Source organism: Pseudophryne corroboree, chromosome 11 (genome assembly GCF_028390025.1).
Source record: "Pseudophryne corroboree isolate aPseCor3 chromosome 11, aPseCor3.hap2, whole genome shotgun sequence".
In the NCBI taxonomy this organism is placed as follows: domain Eukaryota; kingdom Metazoa; phylum Chordata; class Amphibia; order Anura; family Myobatrachidae; genus Pseudophryne; species Pseudophryne corroboree.
Window position 1 is genome coordinate 300,263,058 of NC_086454.1, and position 19,205 is coordinate 300,282,262.

Below are 19,205 nucleotides of genomic sequence, written 5' to 3' on the forward strand. Positions count from 1 at the left end.
GAACCATCATTTCGGCCATTACCTTGGTAAAGACCCGGGGTGCCGTAGACAATCCAAACGGCAGCGTCTGAAACTGATAGTGACAGTTCTGTACCACGAACCTGAGGTACCCTTAGTGATAAGGGCAAATTTGGGACATGGAGGTAAGCATCCCCGATGTCTCGGGACACCAGATAGTCCCCTTCTTCCCGGTTCGTTATCACTGCTCTGAGTGACTCCATCTTGATTTGAACCTTTGTAAGTGTTCAAATTTTTTTAGATTTAGAATAGGTCTCACCTAGCCTTCTGGCTTCAGTACCACAATATAGTGTGGAATAATACCCCTTTTCTTGTTGTAGGAGGGGTAATTTAATTATCACCTGCTGGGAATACAGCTCGTGAATTTTTTTCCCATACTGCCTCCTTGTCGGAGGGAGACCTTGGTAAAGCAGACTTCAGGAGCCTGCGCAGGGGAACGTCTCGACATTCCAAACTGTACCCCTGGGATACTACTTGTAGGATCCAGGGGTCCTGTACGGTCTCAGCGTCATGCTGAGAGCTTGTCAGAAGCGGTGGAACGCTTCTGTTCCTGGGAATGGGCTGCCTGCTGCAGTCTTCTTCCCTTTCCTCTATCCCTGGGCAGATATGACTCTTATAGGGACGAAAGGACTGAAGCTGAAAAGACGGTGTCTTTTTCTGCAGAGATGTGACTTAGGGTAAAAACGGTGGATTTTCCAGCAGTTGCCCTGGCCACCAGGTCCGATGGACCGACCCCAAATAACTCCTCTTCCTTTATACGGCAATACACCTTTGTGCCGTTTGGAATCTGCATCACCTGACCACTGTCGTGTCCATAAACATCTTCTGGCAGATATGGACATCGCACTTACTCTTGATGCCAGAGTGCAAATATCCTCTGTGCATCTCGCATATATAGAAATGCATCCTTTAAATGCTCTATAGTCAATAAAATACTGTCCCTGTCAAGGGTATCAATATTTTTAGTCAGGGAATCCGACCAAGCCACCCCAGCTCTGCACATCCAGGCTGAGGCGATCGCTGGTCGCAGTATAACACCAGTATGTGTGTATATACTTTTTATGATATTTTTCCAGCCTCCTGTCAGCTGGCTCCTTGAGGACGGCCCTATCTATAGACGGTACCGCCACTTGTTCTGATAAGCGTGTGAGCGCCTTATCCACCCTAAGGGGTGTTTCCCAACGCGCCCTAACTTCTGGCGGGAAAGGGTATACCGCCCATATTTTCTATCGGGGGGAACCCACGCATCATCACACACTTCATTTAATTTATCTGATTCAGGAAAAACTACGGTAGTTTTTTCACATCCCACATAATACCCTCTTTTGTGGTACTTGTAGTATCAGAAATATGTAACACCTCCTTCATTGCCCTTAACGTGTGGCCCTAATAAGGAATACGTTTGTTTATTCACCGTCGACACTGGATTCAGTGTCCCTGTCTGTGTCTGTGTCGACCGACTAAAGTAAACGGGCGTTTTAAAACCCCTGACGGTGTTTTTGAGACGTCTGGACCGGTACTAATTGTTTGTCGGCCGTCTCATGTCGTCAACCGACCTTGGCGCGTGTTGACATTATCACGTAATTCCCTAAATAAGCCATCCATTCCGGTGTCGACTCCCTAGAGAGTGACATCACCATTACAGGCAATTGCTCCGCCTCCTCACCAACATCGTCCTCATACATGTCGACACACACGTACCGACACACAGCACACACACAGGGAATGCTCTGATAGAGGACAGGACCCACTAGCCCTTTGGAGAGACAGAGGGAGAGTTTGCCAGCACACACCAAAAACGCTATAATTATATAGGGACAACCTTATATAAGTGTTTTCCCTTATAGCATCTTTTTTATATATTTCTAACGCCAAATTAGTGCCCCCCCTCTCTGTTTTAACCCTGTTTCTGTAGTGCAGTGCAGGGGAGAGCCTGGGAGCCTTCCCTCCAGCCTTTCTGTGAGGGAAAATGGAGCTGTGTGCTGAGGAGATAGGCCCCGCCCCTTTTTCGGCGGCCTCATCTCCCGCTCTTAACGGATTCTGGCAGGGGTTAAATATCTCCATATAGCCCCCGGAGGCTATATGTGAGGTATTTTTAGCCAAAAAAGGTTTTCATTTGCCTCCCAGGGCGCCCCCCTCCCAGCGCCCTGCACCCTCAGTGACTGCCGTGTGAAGTGTGCTGAGAGGAAAATGGCGCACAGCTGCAGTGCTGTGCGCTACCTTAAGAAGACTGAGGAGTCTTCTGCCGCCGATTCTGGACCTCTTCTCGCTTCAGCATCTGCAAGGGGGCCGGCGGCGGGGCTCCGGTGACCATCCAGGCTGTACCTGTGATCGTCCCTCTGGAGCTAATGTCCAGTAGCCAAGAAGCCAATCCATCCTGCACGCAGGTGAGTTCACTTCTTCTCCCCTAAGTCCCTCGTTGCAGTGATCCTGTTGCCAGCAGGACTCACTGTAAAATAAAAAACCTAAGCTAAACTTTTCTAAGCAGCTCTTTAGGAGAGCCACCTAGATTGCACCCTTCCCGGCCGGGCACAAAAATCTAACTGAGGCTTGGAGGAGGGTCATAGGGGGAGGAGCCAGTGCACACCACCTGATCCTAAAGCTTTACTTTTTGTGCCCTGTCTCCTGCGGAGCCGCTATTCCCCATGGTCCTTTCAGGAACCCCAGCATCCACTAGGACGATAGAGAAAACAAATATACAACAGAAAGATCCACAGAGAGGAAGTTGCTTCAAGTTTATGCATGTATGCTTCATAAAATGGGATCATTAATCATGCTTAAAGGGCATAAAACAAGATGATCTCACAAACTATATTTAGAATTTTCCAAAGCTAAAAGGTTAGAAAATGTTTTATAATTGATCACATTACATTTAGATTTTCTTAACTTATAAAATCTAAAGTCTTCATGATGAAGCTTTATTAATTCAAGCAACAACCTTTAAGAGAGTATACGCAGAGCCGTTCAACATTTACCTGTAGCGAAAATGGCAAAAGCTTTTCGAATATATGAAAATCCTCGTTAGGGTGAACATTCCCTGTAGGTTTACAAACATGGGGGAAAAAAATAAAAAATTTAGGTTCTAGGTTCATCTAAAGCTGGATGGAGGCATATGGGCTTCTAGGTACACTATATGAACATTGAGTGCTGAATGATAATAAACGTGAGAAATGTACAAAGCAAACCTAGGTAAAATCATTTACCATCACAACTTACATTTGGTCTCTATAAGTGTGACGCCATTTTATTGGGCAATTCAATTATCTGCAACGTACGGGGGCTTGCACATCACAAATAATTGCTGGTGAGAGAATTGCCGATTTTACACCTATGGTGGTGCAAGGTAATATGAGCCACTACGACAGCACATAGTCAGAACCACAGGTAACTGAATGGGCCTCATGCGTTCTGAAGAATAGAGGATTTCTTTAAGAGATTTATTTCTGCAAATATTATTTTGGAACAAGAGTGGGCGAGGGATTCACTTGCCAATCAATAGCGTTACGATATTCTGAGGGGGCCAGCATTTGTCTCAAAGCTGTAGCACCGAAATTAATGTACAATGCCCATACACAAGACATTGCACCATGTTCCGTTTAATAAGCAGCCATATATAGACATAATAATCCACTGAATCACTCATCAGTGCTCAGCAATATTATTTCTGAAGATGAAAATTTATGACCATACAAGACAAAAAATGAAGAACTATATAAAACATCCCTATATGGAAAAAAAATGTGTATTTTCTTGCCTAGCATTGTTCCATGTTTTGATAACATGTCACCAACATGCCCCGCCCCCCAACCCAAATTAAAAAAAAAAAAAAAATTATATAATTTTAGAAATCTGGAATGTGAGACTTGGAAGAATTAAAAAATAAATAAAAAAATATAATGCTGTCCCTCCTCCCCCCACCAAAAATAAATAAAGACATACACATAAGAAAGACTGAAATGAAAACGGAACCTCTCCGTGATCTGTATCAGATTTTGAACCTACCCTAAGGCTGCAAAAGAAAAATATTTTTCTGAGATTTTAAGTTCCATAAAAAATATTATTGTTACTAATCAAACACAGACATTGCATTATGAATAATAAGGTGACGTTTCCTTAATGTATATTACATATTTTTGTACACTATAAAATAGCAAAGCTTAACACCAATACAGTAAAAATGCCAAAACCTTAAAAGCCAGTATAAAATGTGAGTGACAACCCTTAATCTCTGTGCAACAACTGTGTCTAGAGCACTGCAGGAGTTCAGTTACCATGAACATTTAGCACGGTGAGCAGACTAAATATTTCTGCGCAGGCTGTTTGGTGTTGGTTGTCAATTTCAAAAAAAATATAAAAATAATAATACTAATAATAATAATAAAACAACCTATTTAACAAATGAAATGAAAGTCTATTTATAGTAAATGTTCTTGGTAGAATATATAGTTCCTATTATACACACTGGGGTGCATGGGTAACCAGTACTATCCAATCAGAGCCTGTCCTTCTGCAGTAGTTTACTAATATAAAGTGAAAGGTCTGGTCACTAAGGGTTTCCACTGCACTAGTTTCCATCACTGCTTCCCAGTATCCCTCATTTTTCACCATATACATCATGGATAAGTGGGAAACCTCTATTTCTGGGACTAATTATGAGGTCCCAGCATTTTTGCACCAAAAACCCCCCCAATTCTTGAACCTGGATAAGTGAGAAACCGGATAAGTGCGACTAAACGACCTGACCCTTGAGACCCCACTTAACCAGGTTTGACTGTATATGTATTTTGTTGTTTATCCATCAGACAATAAAATATTTGAATGTAATTTTGAAGAATTAAGGTTCCACCCCTTTTAGGAAAACATCAAACCTTTTAAAGCTTTATCCCTCTGGATTGGCTTATGGGCAGTCTTATCTCAACTTCTTTCTACCACTAAATGTGGATGAACACTCCAGTAGGATGGAGGCCAATGACAATGGCCACTGAAACACAATGGCTCACACTGTACGGGGTCTCCTGCAGTGCTCTAGTGAGGGCACCAGTTGTGTATTGCACAAGAATCAGACCATGGGCTGATCACCCAGATATAAATGATGGGCAGCGGCTGTACCACATGTGTAACCATCACCGACGTGTGCTGTACATAAGGGGTCTATATATTTTACAATGCCAGAGCTGGCCCTGATGGGTGAAATGTGACGACACCACATGTCTAGGAGCAAAATTGCAGATATTAGCAATTTACTTTCTCCAAGTACAGCAACACGTGTTTGGATGCAGTGGTACTACGGCTGCTTCAAGGTGGAAGCTTCACAGAATTTACCAATATAGTCAACTCTAATCCTTCTGTTGCTGAACAACTACATCCAGCTTGGCTACTAGTGCAACCACACAAAGGATAGCCACCTGGCCTCTGAAAATATGGGGGAAGTTTAATAAACCTTATAAAGGAGGGCAAGTAGGTGTTGCTCCAATCAGATCGGAGCTATAATTGTATAGAATGTACTAGATAAATGATAGCTGCAAACTGATTGGTTCCTCTGGCAACACCTCCGCTTGCCCTCTTTAGAATGTTTGATAAGCCTCCCCCCTATGTCTCTGCCCTCAGAATTGTAACCTGGTATGCAGTGGGCAGGCATTATATTGCAGCTTAAGTGTTCCTGTTACCTACATACCGCGGGGGCATTTTCCTATGGTGATATCCAGAATAGCAAATCACTAAAAACTTTGGCCCAAATGTATTAAGCATTAAAAAGTGGTAAAGTGGAGACGGATAAAGAGTGATAAATGACCAGCCAATCAGTTCCCTAACTGCCATGTAACAGGCTGTGTTTGAAAAATGACATGAGCTGATTGGCCGGTCATTTATCTTTTTTCTTCTTCCTAATCCCGTGCAGGGAAGTTACATTTGTACAGGTTACTCAGCTTTCAGTTTTTTTTTATTTTACTGCCCAAGCTCCCACAGGATCTACAGGAAGGATAAGCCGCTAGTGAAAATAACCATCTTGTTAGATACACTATCTGGCAAATGGTCTAGGTCTATGCGGTACATGGTCGCCTTTGGCTACCTGCCGCTGTGTCCTGTACCTAGCATGTATAGAGGGGCTAGCATGTCAAACCACTGATGTGTGGAACATGACACTTTGGTGGGGTGTGGGCGCAGACAGAACTGCATATAGCCGGCCCTTCACAGATAGGGAATCGGTAGCAATGACAAGGGTTCTATTAGCAAAATAGGCCAATCCACCCACCCCACACATTTAATCTACTCCAGAAGATTTTTCCCATTGGTGGATGTATTCAATGAAGCGTACGTGTACACTAAACAAAGTGAAGGCAGCCATTTTGTGACTTGACTCTATATGCATGATAAAACAGCTAGAAGCAAAGCACCGCAGTATTGTATCGCTGAAAGTGACAAAATGGCTGCCTGCACAGTTTACACAATACGCATCCAGGAATGATTGTTTAATGTGCTCTAAGTTGTCTGGCATTGAAGCCAAAATACAAACTCCTGTTTATATGGTCTCTAACTAGGTTTCCTAATACTTACCCATGAACTTCCCTTTCAAGCCCTTTCCTGCCGCTGACCACAAAGCTACCCAGTTTCTAAAGATAATCGGCATTAAGGAACCACTACAATCTTAAGACTCTGGAAACCAGCCATCTACAAGGGACCTACAGTCTGTTACTTTTTCTTTATCGTTCTTCATATACAGGACCATTTGACTTCCTATCCCTGTATTTTGACAGCTCATTCTTTGTGCGGATTTGTGAAGATTTATTATCGGCACTCCCTGATTAAAATTAGAAGGATTCAATAAATACTTTTAAAAACGTAAATAAAAAAAAAAGGAACTGGGGATTGGTCAGCAGCCTGCGCCCCCGTTTCCCACTTCAATTGCACTGAAAGCCAAATCCGGCCCAACAATTTAACTATGCAATTCCTAAAAGATTCCACCTTGCTAATAACTAGTTAAACAAAAAGGTGAGGGGAGGGAAAAGGAAATGTTATTAGCTAGTTTTGAAAGGAATGTACAAGCCTCGGCCGTAGGCGACACCGAGAAGGGAAAACTTGTGCCTAAACTAAGTCTTCAGTTCTCCGACAGCGACAGGGCGAGCGCTGCTTGTAATGCGGCTTCTTCATCAATGCTGTAATCCTGGAAAAGCGAGAGAGAGAGAATATTTGAAGTTATTTATAAAGGTTGTGTAAAGGGAGATATGCAAGATGTGTGTTTTATCCAGTGCTAGAAGCCTTTAATTACCATTTTTGTAAAAAGCGGCTACCAGTAACATTAATAACTGTGGGCAGGAGCTAAATACAGTGCATCCAAAAAGTATTCACAGCGCTTCACTTTTTCCACATTTTGTTTTGTATCAGCCTTATACCAAAATTGAATAAGTAAATTTTTTTCCCCTCAAAATTCTACACACAATACCCCATAATGAAAATGTGAAACAAGTGTTTTTTGAGATTTCTGCACATTTATTAAAAATAAAAAACTAAGAAAATCACATGTACATAAGTATTCACAGCCTTTGCTCAATACTTTGTTGATGCACTTTTGGCAGCAATTACAGCCTCAAGTCTTTTTGAATATGATGCCACAAGCTTGGCACACCTATCTTTGGGCAGTTTCGCCCATTCCTCTTCGCAGCACCTCTCAAGCTCCATCAGGTTGGATGGGAAGCGTCAGTGCACAGCCATTTTCAGATCTCTCCAGAGATGTTCAATTGGATTCAAGTCTGGGCTCTGGCTGATCCACTCAAGGACATTCAGAGTTGTCCTGAAGCCACTCCTTTGATATCTTGGCTGTGTGCTTCGGGTCGTTGTCCTGCTGAAAGATGAACCGTCGCCCCAGTCTGAGGTCAAGAGCGCTCTGGAGCAGGTTTTCATCCAGGAAGTCTCTGTACATTGCTGCATTCATCTTTCCGGGTGGTCTTCAGTTTGCCAACTGTCTGGATCCTGGCGCACAGTATACCGGCCCCGGAATCCCGACACTTTTTCTCCCTCTTGGGCGTCCACGACCCCCCCCTGGAGGGAGAATAGTCAGCACCATGCCCGCAAGGGGCTCATTTGCGCTCGCCCAGCTGTCGGTATGTCGGCGCCGGTATGCTGGCTGACGGGAGCCCGGACGCCAGCATACCATACTACACCCATCTTTCCCTCTATCCTGCAGCTGAAAAACATCCCCACAGCATGATGTTGCCGCCACCATGCTTCACTGTAGGGATGGTGTTGGCCTGGTGATGAGCGATGCCTGGTTTCCACCAAACATTACGCCTGGCATTCACGCCAAAGAGTTCAATATTTGTCTCATCAGACCAGAGAATTTTGTTTCTCATGGTCCGAGTCCTTCATGTGCATTTTGGCAAACTCCAGGCGGACTGCCATGTGCTTTTTACGAAGGATTGGCTTCCGTCTGGCCACTCTACTATACAGGCCTGATTGGTGGATTGCTGCAGAGATGGTTATCCTTCTGGAAGGTTCTCCTCTCTCCACAGAGGAATGCTGAGGCTCTGACAGAGTGACCATCAGGTTCTTGGTCACTTTTCTGACTAGGACCCTTCTCCCCTGATCACTCAGTTTAGACGTCCGGCCAGCTCTAGGAAGAGTCCTGGTGGTACCAAACTTCTTCCATTTACGGATGATGGAGGCCACTGTGCTCATTGGGACCTTCAAAGCAGCAGATATTTTTCTGTACCCTTCCCCAGATTTGTGCCTCGAGACAATCCTGTCTCGGAGATCTACAGATAATTCCTTTGACATCATGCTTGGTTTGTGCTCAGACGTGCACTGTCAAGTGTGGGACCTTATATAGACAGGTGTGTGCCTTTCCAAATCATGTCCAATCAACTGAATGTACCACAGGTGAACTCCAGTTAAGCTGTAGGAACATCTCAAGGATGATCAGTGGAAACAGGATGCACCAGAGCTCAATTTTGAGCTTCACGGCAAAAACTGTGATTACTTATGTACATGTGATTTCTTAGTGTTTTTATTTTTAATTAATTTTCAAAAATCTAAAAAAAAAACAAAAACGTTCACGTTGTCATTATGGGGTATTGTGTGTAGAATTTTGAGGGAAAAAATGAATTTATTAACATTATTATTTAGGAACATAACAAAATGTGGAAAAAGTGAACCGCTGTGAATACTTTCCGGATGCTCTGTATATGCCTCCTGTAATTACTCCTACACTGCGTACAGGTAACGAAATGTGTCCATTTGCCCGTGTGCAGAGACATATGCATCTCAGCCGTGCGCCAACACCCTACTGGTATGCATGGTTTTGTACCCATGATCATCAGTGCTTTCCCCATCCTATACTAGGTGCAAGAGAGCCCTCTAAATTTACGCTTCAGCGCAACGCTCCATAGTCAGCAAATCTACTGACACGCCATCGCCAAGCTTTGCCTGTGTCACAGACCTGTTGTTACACCCCTTCAGGAAAAAATAGAGATTCGACTGAAATGCGTAGTATTCTACATTGTCCGTACTCACTTAGGCTTGGCTCAGGAGCATGCGCAGAGCAAACACATGCACGTTATGCTCTGCAAAATGGACTTGCATTCAACTTTATATCGGCCCCTATGTCTGCAATTCGAAAAGTAGTACAGCTGTTGTGGGAAACAGCCACGGTTGGCGTATTATTTATCAAACTTATTTAATGCAGCCCTGTCACTGCATGGTGCTAGCTGCCCTGAGAAAACGCTGACATGTCCTTCCTTAGCCATCCCATTGCAGGTCTCAGGGGAAGATGTACTAAGCAGTGAAAGGAGTGGAGAAGTAAGCCAGTGGAGAAGTTGTCCATGTTAACCAATCAGCATTGGTGCAAGATTTATAATTTGCATACTATAACATTATACAGAGTAGTTGATTAGTTGCCATGGGCAACTTCTCCAATGGCTCACTTCTTCACCTTTTCACTGCTTAGTACATCTTCCCTTGAGACTTAGGGGTGTATTCAATAAGAGTCGGAAACTGCCGTCTTGTCGGAAAGACGGCAGTTTCCGACTGAAATAGGTCGGAAGGGGTTCCGACCTATTCAATAGGGGCACATGCTGTCTGAAAGCAGGTGGATCGGCGGAATACCCACCTATCCACCTGCTGCTGTCGGAAACGGGGCCAAATCAGACAGGTTTTGGCCCCCTTTCCTTCAAACTCAATACGACTTGAAAACAAGTCAGATTGAGGTAAGGAGACGGGGAGCCGTGCGGGGGCTACAGGGATGAGCGGTACCTTGACGGCTATCCCTCGGGCAGGCACCTCTCTCCCTGTAGTGCCTCCCCCGCCGCCGCAGACATCACCCCTGCTGCCAGCTTCGGCCGCCGATTGCCACACTGCTCCCCCCGCCGGCCGCCTCACGCTGCTCCCCCCGCCGCTGCTGTCATCGCACCGAGCAGCCGCCGACAGCAGCGGCAGGACAGGGCACAGGGAACGGCCAAATCAGACAGTCGGATCTGGCCGCTCTTTGAAAAGGGGTTGTCGGGTCCATTCCGACAACTGCATGTCGGAATGGACCAGACTCTTATTGAATATACCTCTTAATGGCAAACATGGATGTTCTTTCCATCCCTAAAAAGAGATACATACCACAAATGTGTCGTAAGAGAATTTATGCCGGTGGAGCAGATGCTGAAGAAAATTGGCACTCTTATAGCTGGGATCCCCCCATGGCATTGCTGAACAAATTGGGCACACCTAGGAGTCACAGCACAAAATGTGTCACCAAACAAAGGTCCAGGAACTACAGCCGCCAATAATAATCCATATATAGATAGAAGAGTGCGTGTCAGGATCAGTTAATGACGGCTGCCAGTTTCATGGACAAGCACCAAATATCAATTATATCCGACCATTTATACTAACCAGATGAATAGATAAAGCACACACCCAGAAACGCAAAACTATTGCCGTTCATTGGGGGTCATTCTGAGTTGATCACTAGCTGAAAATGTTCGCTGCGCTGCGATTAAGGTAAAAACCGGCACTTCTGTGCATGCGGCGCAGTGCGCACGCGCGACGTACTTTCACAACAGCCGATGTATTTTCACACAAGTTCTAGCGAAGCTTTTCAGTCGCACTGCTGACCGCAGAGTGATTGACATGAAAGGGGCGTTTCTGGGTGTCAACTGACCGTTTTTAGGGAGTGTTCGAAAAAACGCAGGCGTGCCAGGAAAAACGCAGGCGTGGCTGGCCGAACGCAGGGTGTGTTTGTGACGTCAAATCCGGAACTGAATGGTCTGAAGTGATCGCAAGCGCTGAGTAGGTCTGAAGCTACTCAGAAACTGCACAATATTCTTTTGTAGCCGCTCTGCGAGCCTTTCGTTCGCACTTCTGCTAAGCTAAGATACACTCCCAGAGGGCGGCGGCTTAGCGTTTGCACTGCTGCTAAAAGCAGCTAGCGAGCGATCAACTCGGAATGACCCCCATTGCGTTCATTTTCAACAGTATTTTCTAAATAATGATGTGGCTATCTTATGGCTAGGGCTACATTAGTCACTGGAGCATGTGACTATAGGGCACTTCAGCACATGACCTGCTGGATCACATGGCTGCCCGGGATGTAGTAATCGGACCAGTGGTCAGGATCCCAGCGTGTGAGAATACAGACGCAGGGATCCTGGCTGCCAGAATGCCGGCAGTAGGCCGACGGCTATTCCCAATTGTGGGTATCCGCAAGGGTCTTGGTTGTGCTCGCCCCCCTGCCAGCATCATGGCGGCTGGGTACCTGGCGTGTGTATGCTGACCGCCAGCATCTCTCCCGCTGGTCAAACATACCCAACACGGCTGTCCGCGAGTATATATTGTACACTTTATAACCTGCCATTTATTGCTGTTAATCTATGCATTTAATACAGGATTTCAATTGTCATATTTCTTTAACACCGTAAATTATAAACCATTACTTTATTAGATATCTGGAAGCAAAAGGACAAGGAACAGGAATTAGCTTACAATGAAAGAACTTGGAGGTTTTCAGTATTATTTTTTGTTTCCCATTATTATCCACTGAGAATATTGAACATATGGTTCTATAGAGAGTATCATACTGCCCAGCATAACTGTGTTATTATAAATGCTCCCATATTGCTTTCTCTGTAAAAGTACTGTTCATAGGCACGAAGGGGGTGAATTGCCATTGTAAACACCGGTATGAAAACACCGCCAACGGCTCCACAACTTGCCAACCTCGCGGCCTGATGTCAACCTGGACTTATGAATTTTTTGTACGCTGCCCTACTTTTTGTATTTATTATAACTATTTATCATCACATTGAGTGCAATGGGTTCTCATCTAGACAATCCTATTCCAGTATAAAGACGGACCAGTCCATTTTTATTTCCCCTATTGGAATGGGCATCTAGTTCCCTAGCTGCAATGATTTATGGGGAAATTTGAAGCAATTGGTTACAAAGTAACGGAATACAGTAGTTTCCCGCCTGCGCCCGTCCCTTACTCCTCTATCACATTGGTGAGATTTCAGACATACCACTTTGTTAGGGTCACTTCTATGATTCTCCATGCAATGTTTCACGAGCTCCTGCTGGTCCAGGTTTCGGGCTCCGCAGTATGGACACACAAAGGTGGAACGGTTTGGAATATTACTGGTGAAGAAAGGACAATTGTTTTAAGGCAGAAAGAGCAGCCAAGACCGGAACCTTTCAATGCGCTCCTTTGTAGAGTCAGAATCAGGTGAAAGTTTATTAAAGTCTACCCCATGTGGGGGAATTGCCACCTCTGCTTGGCACAGCGACAGATGGCACGCTGTAGACTGCTCATCACCATCTGGGACTTTAGGAGGCCTTTATTATGTGTAAAAATAAATAAATAGGATTTTAGTACCTCCCGGTAAATCCTTTTCTCGTAGTCCATAAGGGATATTGGGGGCAACTAGTACGATAGGGTATAGACGGGGTCCAAAGGAGCCAGTGCACTTTAAATTTTCTTCACTGGGTGTGCTGGCTCCTCCCTTCTATGCCCCCTCCCACAGGCAGTTATAGGTAAAAAAACGTGCCCGAAGGGAAGGACATATATGAGAGAAGGAACATGATAACAGAAAGGGTGGTGAGATTTACACACCAGCACACCACTAACATACAACAACCAGCGACGGCTGGTAACAGCAACAGCTGAACAGGTAACTATAGAACAAGAACCTGCAGAAAAGTCTATGCACTGAGGCGGGCGCCCAATGGGCCTAATTCTGAGTTGATCGCAGCAACAAATTTGTTGGCAGTTGGGCAAAACCATGTGCACTGCAGGGGGGGGGGGGGGGCAGATATAACATGTGCAGAGAGCATTAGATTTGGGTGGGGTGTGTTCAAACTAAAATCTAAATTGCAGTGTAAAAAAAAGCAGCCAGTATTAACCCTGCACAGGAATTAACGCACCCAAATCTAACTCTTTCTGCAAATGTTATATCTGCCCCACCCCCTGCAGTGCACATGGTTTTGCCCAATTGCTAACAAACTTGCTGCTGCGATCAACGCAGAATTACCCCCAATGGGGGTTATTCCGAGTTGTGCGCTTGTTGCCGATTTTCGCCATACTGCGATTAGTCGCTAACTGCGCATGGTACGCAGAGCGCATGCGCTTAGTTGTTTTACTAAAAACTTAGCTTTTTTGCTGTAGCGTCTGCGGCGCTTTTCAGTCGCACTGGTGATCGGTAAATGATTGACAGGAAAGGGGCGTTTCTGGGCGGCAACTCAGCGTTTTCCCTGCGTTTGCTAAAAAAGGCAGGCGTGTCAGGTAAAAACGCGGGAGTGTCTGGAGAAACGGGGGAGTGGCTGGCCGAACGCAGGGCGTGTTTGTGACGTCAAACCAGGAACAAAACGGGCTGAGCTGATCGCAGTGTAGGAGTAAGTCTCGAGCTACTCAGAAACTGCTAAGAATTATTTATTCGCAATTCTGCTACTCTTTCGTTCGCAATTCTGCTATGCTAAGATACACTCCCAGAGGGCGGCGGCCTAGCGTGTGCAATGCTGCTAAAAGCAGCTAGCGAGCGAACAACTCGGAATGAGGGCCAATATCCATTATGGACTACGAGAAAAGGATTTACCGGTAGGTATTAAAATCCTATTTTCTCTAGCATCCATAAGGGATATTGGGGGAAACTAGTACGATGGGGACGTCCCAAAGCTTCCAGAACGGGCGGAAATGTGCGGAGACTGCTGCAGCACCGCCTGCCCAACTGGGTATCCTCTTTGGCCAGGGTATCAAATTTGTAGAACTTCACAAAATTGTTCTTCCCCGACCAGGTAGCAGCTCGGCATAGTTGCAAGGCCGAGACTCCACGGGCAGCCGCCCAGGAAGAGTCCACTGATCTAATAGGGTGGGCCTTTAGAGACTTAGGAACAGGTAAGGCTGCCAACACATAGGCCTGTTGGATAGTAAGCCTAATCCAACGAGCAATGGACTGCTTTGAAGCAGGGCAACCCTTCTTCTGCACATCACAGAGCACGAACAAGGAATTAGTCTTTCTGACCTGAGCTGTACGCTTGACCTATATCTTCAAGGCCCCCATAGCATCCAATGTCTCCGGAGGAGCAGAAACGTCAGAACTGGACGGAATCACAATAGGTTGATTCAGATGAAACGCGGAGAAAACCTTCAGCAGGATCTGCTGTCTAGTCCGGAGCTCCGCTCTGTCCTCATAAAAAAACAAGTAGGGACTTTTACACGATAAGGCCCCCAATTCTGAAGCCAGGGCCAGTAACATCACTGTCTTCCACATGAGGTACTTGTCTTCTACCATCATCAGAGGTTAAAACCAGGAGGACTGTAGAAATTTGAACACTACATCCAAATCCCAGGGTGCCGTAGGCGGCACAAAGGGAGGTTGTATGTGAAGTACCCCTTGCAAGAAGGTCTGAACTTCTGGCAACACTGTCAATTTCTTGTGAAAGAAAATGGAGAGAGTTGAAATCTGGTCCTTAATGGAACCCGGACGTAAGCCCTTATCCACACCAGCCTGCAGGAAACGTCCCAAGTGAAACTCTGCAGGCGGAAATGTGCATTCCTCGCACCAAGAGACATATCTCCTCCAGATATGATGATAGTGTTTTGACATCACAGGTTTCCTGGCCTGGACCATGGTTGCAATAACCTTTTTGGAAAGGCCCTTGTGAGCTAGGATGTTCCGCTGAACCTCCATGCCGTCAAACGAAGTCGCCATAAGTCCGGGTAGACGAACAGTCCTTGTTGAAGAAGTTCGCTTCTTACTGGTAGAGGCCAAGGGTCTTCGACCGACATGTCCAGAAGATCCGTGTACCCACGCCCTCCGAGGCCAATCCAGGGCAATCAGAATAGCCTGGACACCTTGATTCCTGATTCGCTTTAGCACTCTTGGGAACAATGGGATTGGAGGAAATAGGTAGACCAGCCGGTACGGCCAAGGCAACGCCAGTGCCCTCGCCTGAGGGTCCCTGGTCCGCGAGCAATACCAGGGAAGTTTCTTGTTGAGACGAGAAGCCATCATGTCTATATGTGGGCAACCCCACCGGTTGATGATCTGCTGGAACACCAGATGGTGGAGACCCCACTCCCCCGGGTGGAGATCGTGACGACTCAGGAAGTCCGCCTCACAGTTGTCCACACCCGGAATGAATGCATATCCACCAAAGCTGGTAAGCTTGACTTGAAGAATCTGAGAGGAGGGGGTGCTTGAAATTCCAACCGGTAACCCTGGGATATGAGGTCCCTCACCTATGGGTCCCAGCAGGATTTCGCCCACACATGGGCGAAGTGTTGAAGTTGAGCACCCACCTGAAATTCGCCTTGCTGCTGGGGCCAACCGTCACGCGGAGGGCTTAGTGGAGGAGGATCAGGAGGCCTGGTCCAGAGAACCGGCAGCTGCTGGTTTCCGTGACTTACCTCTATTTCCTCTAGCTGCATTGGAGACACCTCTGGCTCTGCCTCTAAATCTGGCCACACAAAAGGACTGCAGAGAGGGCTCAGGATATGGACGTCTAGCCGGAGGCGCAGCAAACGGCAAATAGGTAGACTTACCCGCCGTTGCTTGAGCGATCCACTTGTTCAGCTCTTCCTCAAACAAGGCATCTCCTGTAAAAGGAAGATTTTCCACTCCTTTCTTGGAATCAGCATCCACTGTCCATTATAGCAGCCACAGAGCCCTGCGAGCTGAGACCGCCATTGCTGTGGCACGGGTATTTATGAGGCCTATTTCTTTGGTTGCCTCACTCCTGAAATTAGCAGCATCCTGGATACGATGCAGTAGAGGTCAGGATCTCGTCCTAAGGTAGCGAGTCAAACCCCTCTATTATATTATCAGACCATTTTACCATGGCTCTTGTAATCTGAACTGCAAGCAATGGCGAACCTCTGTGCTACGCCCACTGCGGTATAAATTGATTTGAGTGTAATCTCAATTTTACAGTCAGCAGGGTCTTTGAGAGAGATAGCACCAGGTGCAGGCAGCACAATTTTGCGTGACAGCCTGGACATCAGGATTTTGGTACTTACCGATAAATCCCTTTCTCCGATTCCACAGGGGCCACTGGAGCGTAGTTACAATGGGGAAATAGTAGGTAGTGATTGGGAGCTGGCACTTCAAAATTCTCACACTGTGGCTAGCTCCTCCCCTACTATCTTCCCCCCAAGCCCGTCTAAGTAAAACTGTGCCCGAGGAGAGCTGGAATAAACAAAACCTTAAGGTAGAGGAGGTTAATGACGCCCTGTAAACCAGGATAACACAACCCAAACCTGGAACAGAACCTAACAAACAACAGGCTAGCCCCAACTCAACAAGCAGTCATATGGTGATCTGCAAACAGTTAAGCAAACAAAAAACAAGGAGGAACAGCGCTGGGCGGGCGTCCAGTGGCCCCTGTGGAATCGGAGAAAGGGATTTATCGGTAAGTACCAAAATCCTGATTTCTCCTTCATCCACTAGGGGCCACTGGAGCGTAGTTACAATGGGGACGTCCCAGAGCTCCCAAAACGGGTGGGAGAGCGCTGAGAGTCCTGTAAAACAGCTCGGCCAAACTGTGATGCCGAGGCCGCAAAAGTGTCAAACTTGTAGAATTTGACAAAAACAAATGTCGGTCCGACCAAGTAGCCGCCCGACATAAAGTATTCATGGAGACCCCACGGGCAGCTGCCCACTAAGGTCCCACAACGCGCGTAAAGTGCGCTGAAATGGAAACGGAGGCTTCCGAGCAACCGCCAAGAAGACTGTCTGATGGTCACATGTATCCAACAGCCCAGCATATGCTGGGACCCCGGCTATTTAGTACGGGAGCATCGTACAGAAGAGGGAAGAAAAACTTCGTCAAATAGACTAAGATCTCTGTAGAGAGAGTCGGCGAGCCCTTACAACCTTCAAAGAGGGACGAAAACACTGGGGTCAGATTTATAGGAAAAACGGACATCCCCTCTGGAAGAAACGACCGCTGAGTCTGAAGCTCAGCCGGGGGAGTTGCCAATAGAGTACTCCCTGAAAGAGAGCCCGAACTTACGGCCGGCAGGCTGATCTCTTTTGGAAGAAAACCGAAAGGGCAGAGACCTAGATTTCAGGTCAATGTATTTTGAAGCGCAGCCGAGCAAAACTTCCCAGAGAAACCAAAGATGACGGCTGAATGGTAACTGAAAGAAGGGGAAAACCCCTGTTATCCTCACTATGCCTATAAAGTTTTCCAAAAGTGGCAAAAGCGAGAAGAGGTAACAGACTTCTGAAATCGGGGCCCAGTAGGCCTAACCGAACTAGGAAACTCCTCCCTTCTGAGGTCTGGTGAACAGTCACACGGTTAAACGAAACCAGTTTAAGATGAACAAAGAAAAGGACCCTGTTGAAGTAGACAGTCTAGTCGAGGTAGGAGCCAAGGCTCCTGTACTGACAACAGGTGTAGCTGTATCTTCAAGTCATGCGCGGCCCAACCGGAGCCACCGAGAGGACTAGCGCGCATATTCCCATCCTGTGTTACCGAAGTGAGGTAGGAATAAACAAAGGAGACAGGATAGAAAAACCCGAAACTCCAAGGAGCCCTGAGGGTATCCTCGGCTACTACCGCTAGAGCTCACGTCCGAGAGGAGTAAAGGGATAAAGAGTCAGACCGAACGCCCTGAGGTCGATCCGAAATCTCCACCAACAGCGGACCAGCTGAGAAAACTCCGGGAAATGAACCCTCACCCGGGAGTCTGACCTGGCGGCTTGACCTAGAAAGAAGATTGTTGTCCTTTGCTCAGAGGGGAGTGTAGGCGACCACTCATTGCGTCGCAACCTGACTTAAGAAATAGAGTACCTGGTGGCAAGGAAGGAAAAATCCTCTGACGGACCGTGTTGAGAAAAGTCTACGAGGAGCATAAAGTGGATCAGTGTCGAACGAGAAGCTCCTGGATCCTCTGGAAATTCAGAAGCCACCTAATGTACAGAGTTGGATTGTAGCAGTAGATTGTCCCATTAGGGAACAAACCTCCCTTCCTGCCCTTGAAAGATAGTTATTCTGTGATCTTCCTGAACCCTGTGGGAGCGGAAGAGAGACCGAAAGGAAAGGACCGACAGTGAAAATGAGAATCCTGTAATGCGAATCTGAGAAAAGCCCGATGAGGAAACCCAACGGAAATCAGTAAACAGGCATCCCTGAAGACAAGGGACGCGTAAAACACCCTTTTTGTCTGTTTAAAACTAGCAATCACAGACTGAAAGGATTCTAAGGACAGAATAGGCGTGGCCGAGCCATCTGGCTTCGGAACGTGAAAAGAAAACAAAGGCCTGAGAACTGTCCCGATTCAAATGATATGTGAAAAACAGGGATCAACACACTTTGCGGTTAGAAGCATATGGAGCGCCGCCTGTATTATGACTCTCTTGTCCTTGTAAATCGGCCGACCCATGCCGAAGGACTCCTGAGACGCTGTACTCCAAAATCTAATCTGTAACCGCGCAAGCCTTCTCAGTTCTCCCCGTAGGACCACCGACCTGCGCCTACCCTGGGACCCTCCAGGTGGTAGGAAGGTCTAACCTGTAGTGGGTGTATAGGATGACCTAAAATCAGACTGGACCGAGGATGCTGAGCCTCTGCTTCAGCCTGTTACCCTGAGATCCCCTGGCGACGGAGATATCGCCCGTGTGGAGTGGAAGCCTGAAAGGGCACGGAAAGATCTAAAGGAAAGACCGGTAAAGGTCCGTCTTGGAGCTGAGGCAGTAGTAGGAGAAAGAAAA

The 19,205-nt window shown here is 46.5% G+C and overlaps 1 protein-coding gene across 3 annotated transcripts in view; it reads right to left on the reverse strand.

Moving 5' to 3' along the window:
* Positions 1-7,006: 7,006 nt before the first annotated feature.
* The window catches only part of RNF166 (ring finger protein 166), a 45,626-nt gene continuing 33,427 nt past the window's right edge, over positions 7,007-19,205 (reverse strand). The window contains exons 4-6 of one of the 3 annotated variants that reach the window (XM_063945525.1): positions 12,516-12,630; positions 10,615-10,722; positions 7,007-7,177 (exon numbers count right to left, since the gene is read on the reverse strand). In XM_063945525.1, coding sequence (XP_063801595.1) covers positions 7,112-7,177; positions 10,615-10,722; positions 12,516-12,630 — 289 coding nt within the window. In that variant the 3' untranslated portion in view covers positions 7,007-7,111. The remainder of the gene's footprint in view (positions 7,178-10,614; positions 10,723-12,515; positions 12,631-19,205) is intronic. The other 2 variants (XM_063945526.1, XM_063945527.1) reach the window with 2 other exon arrangements.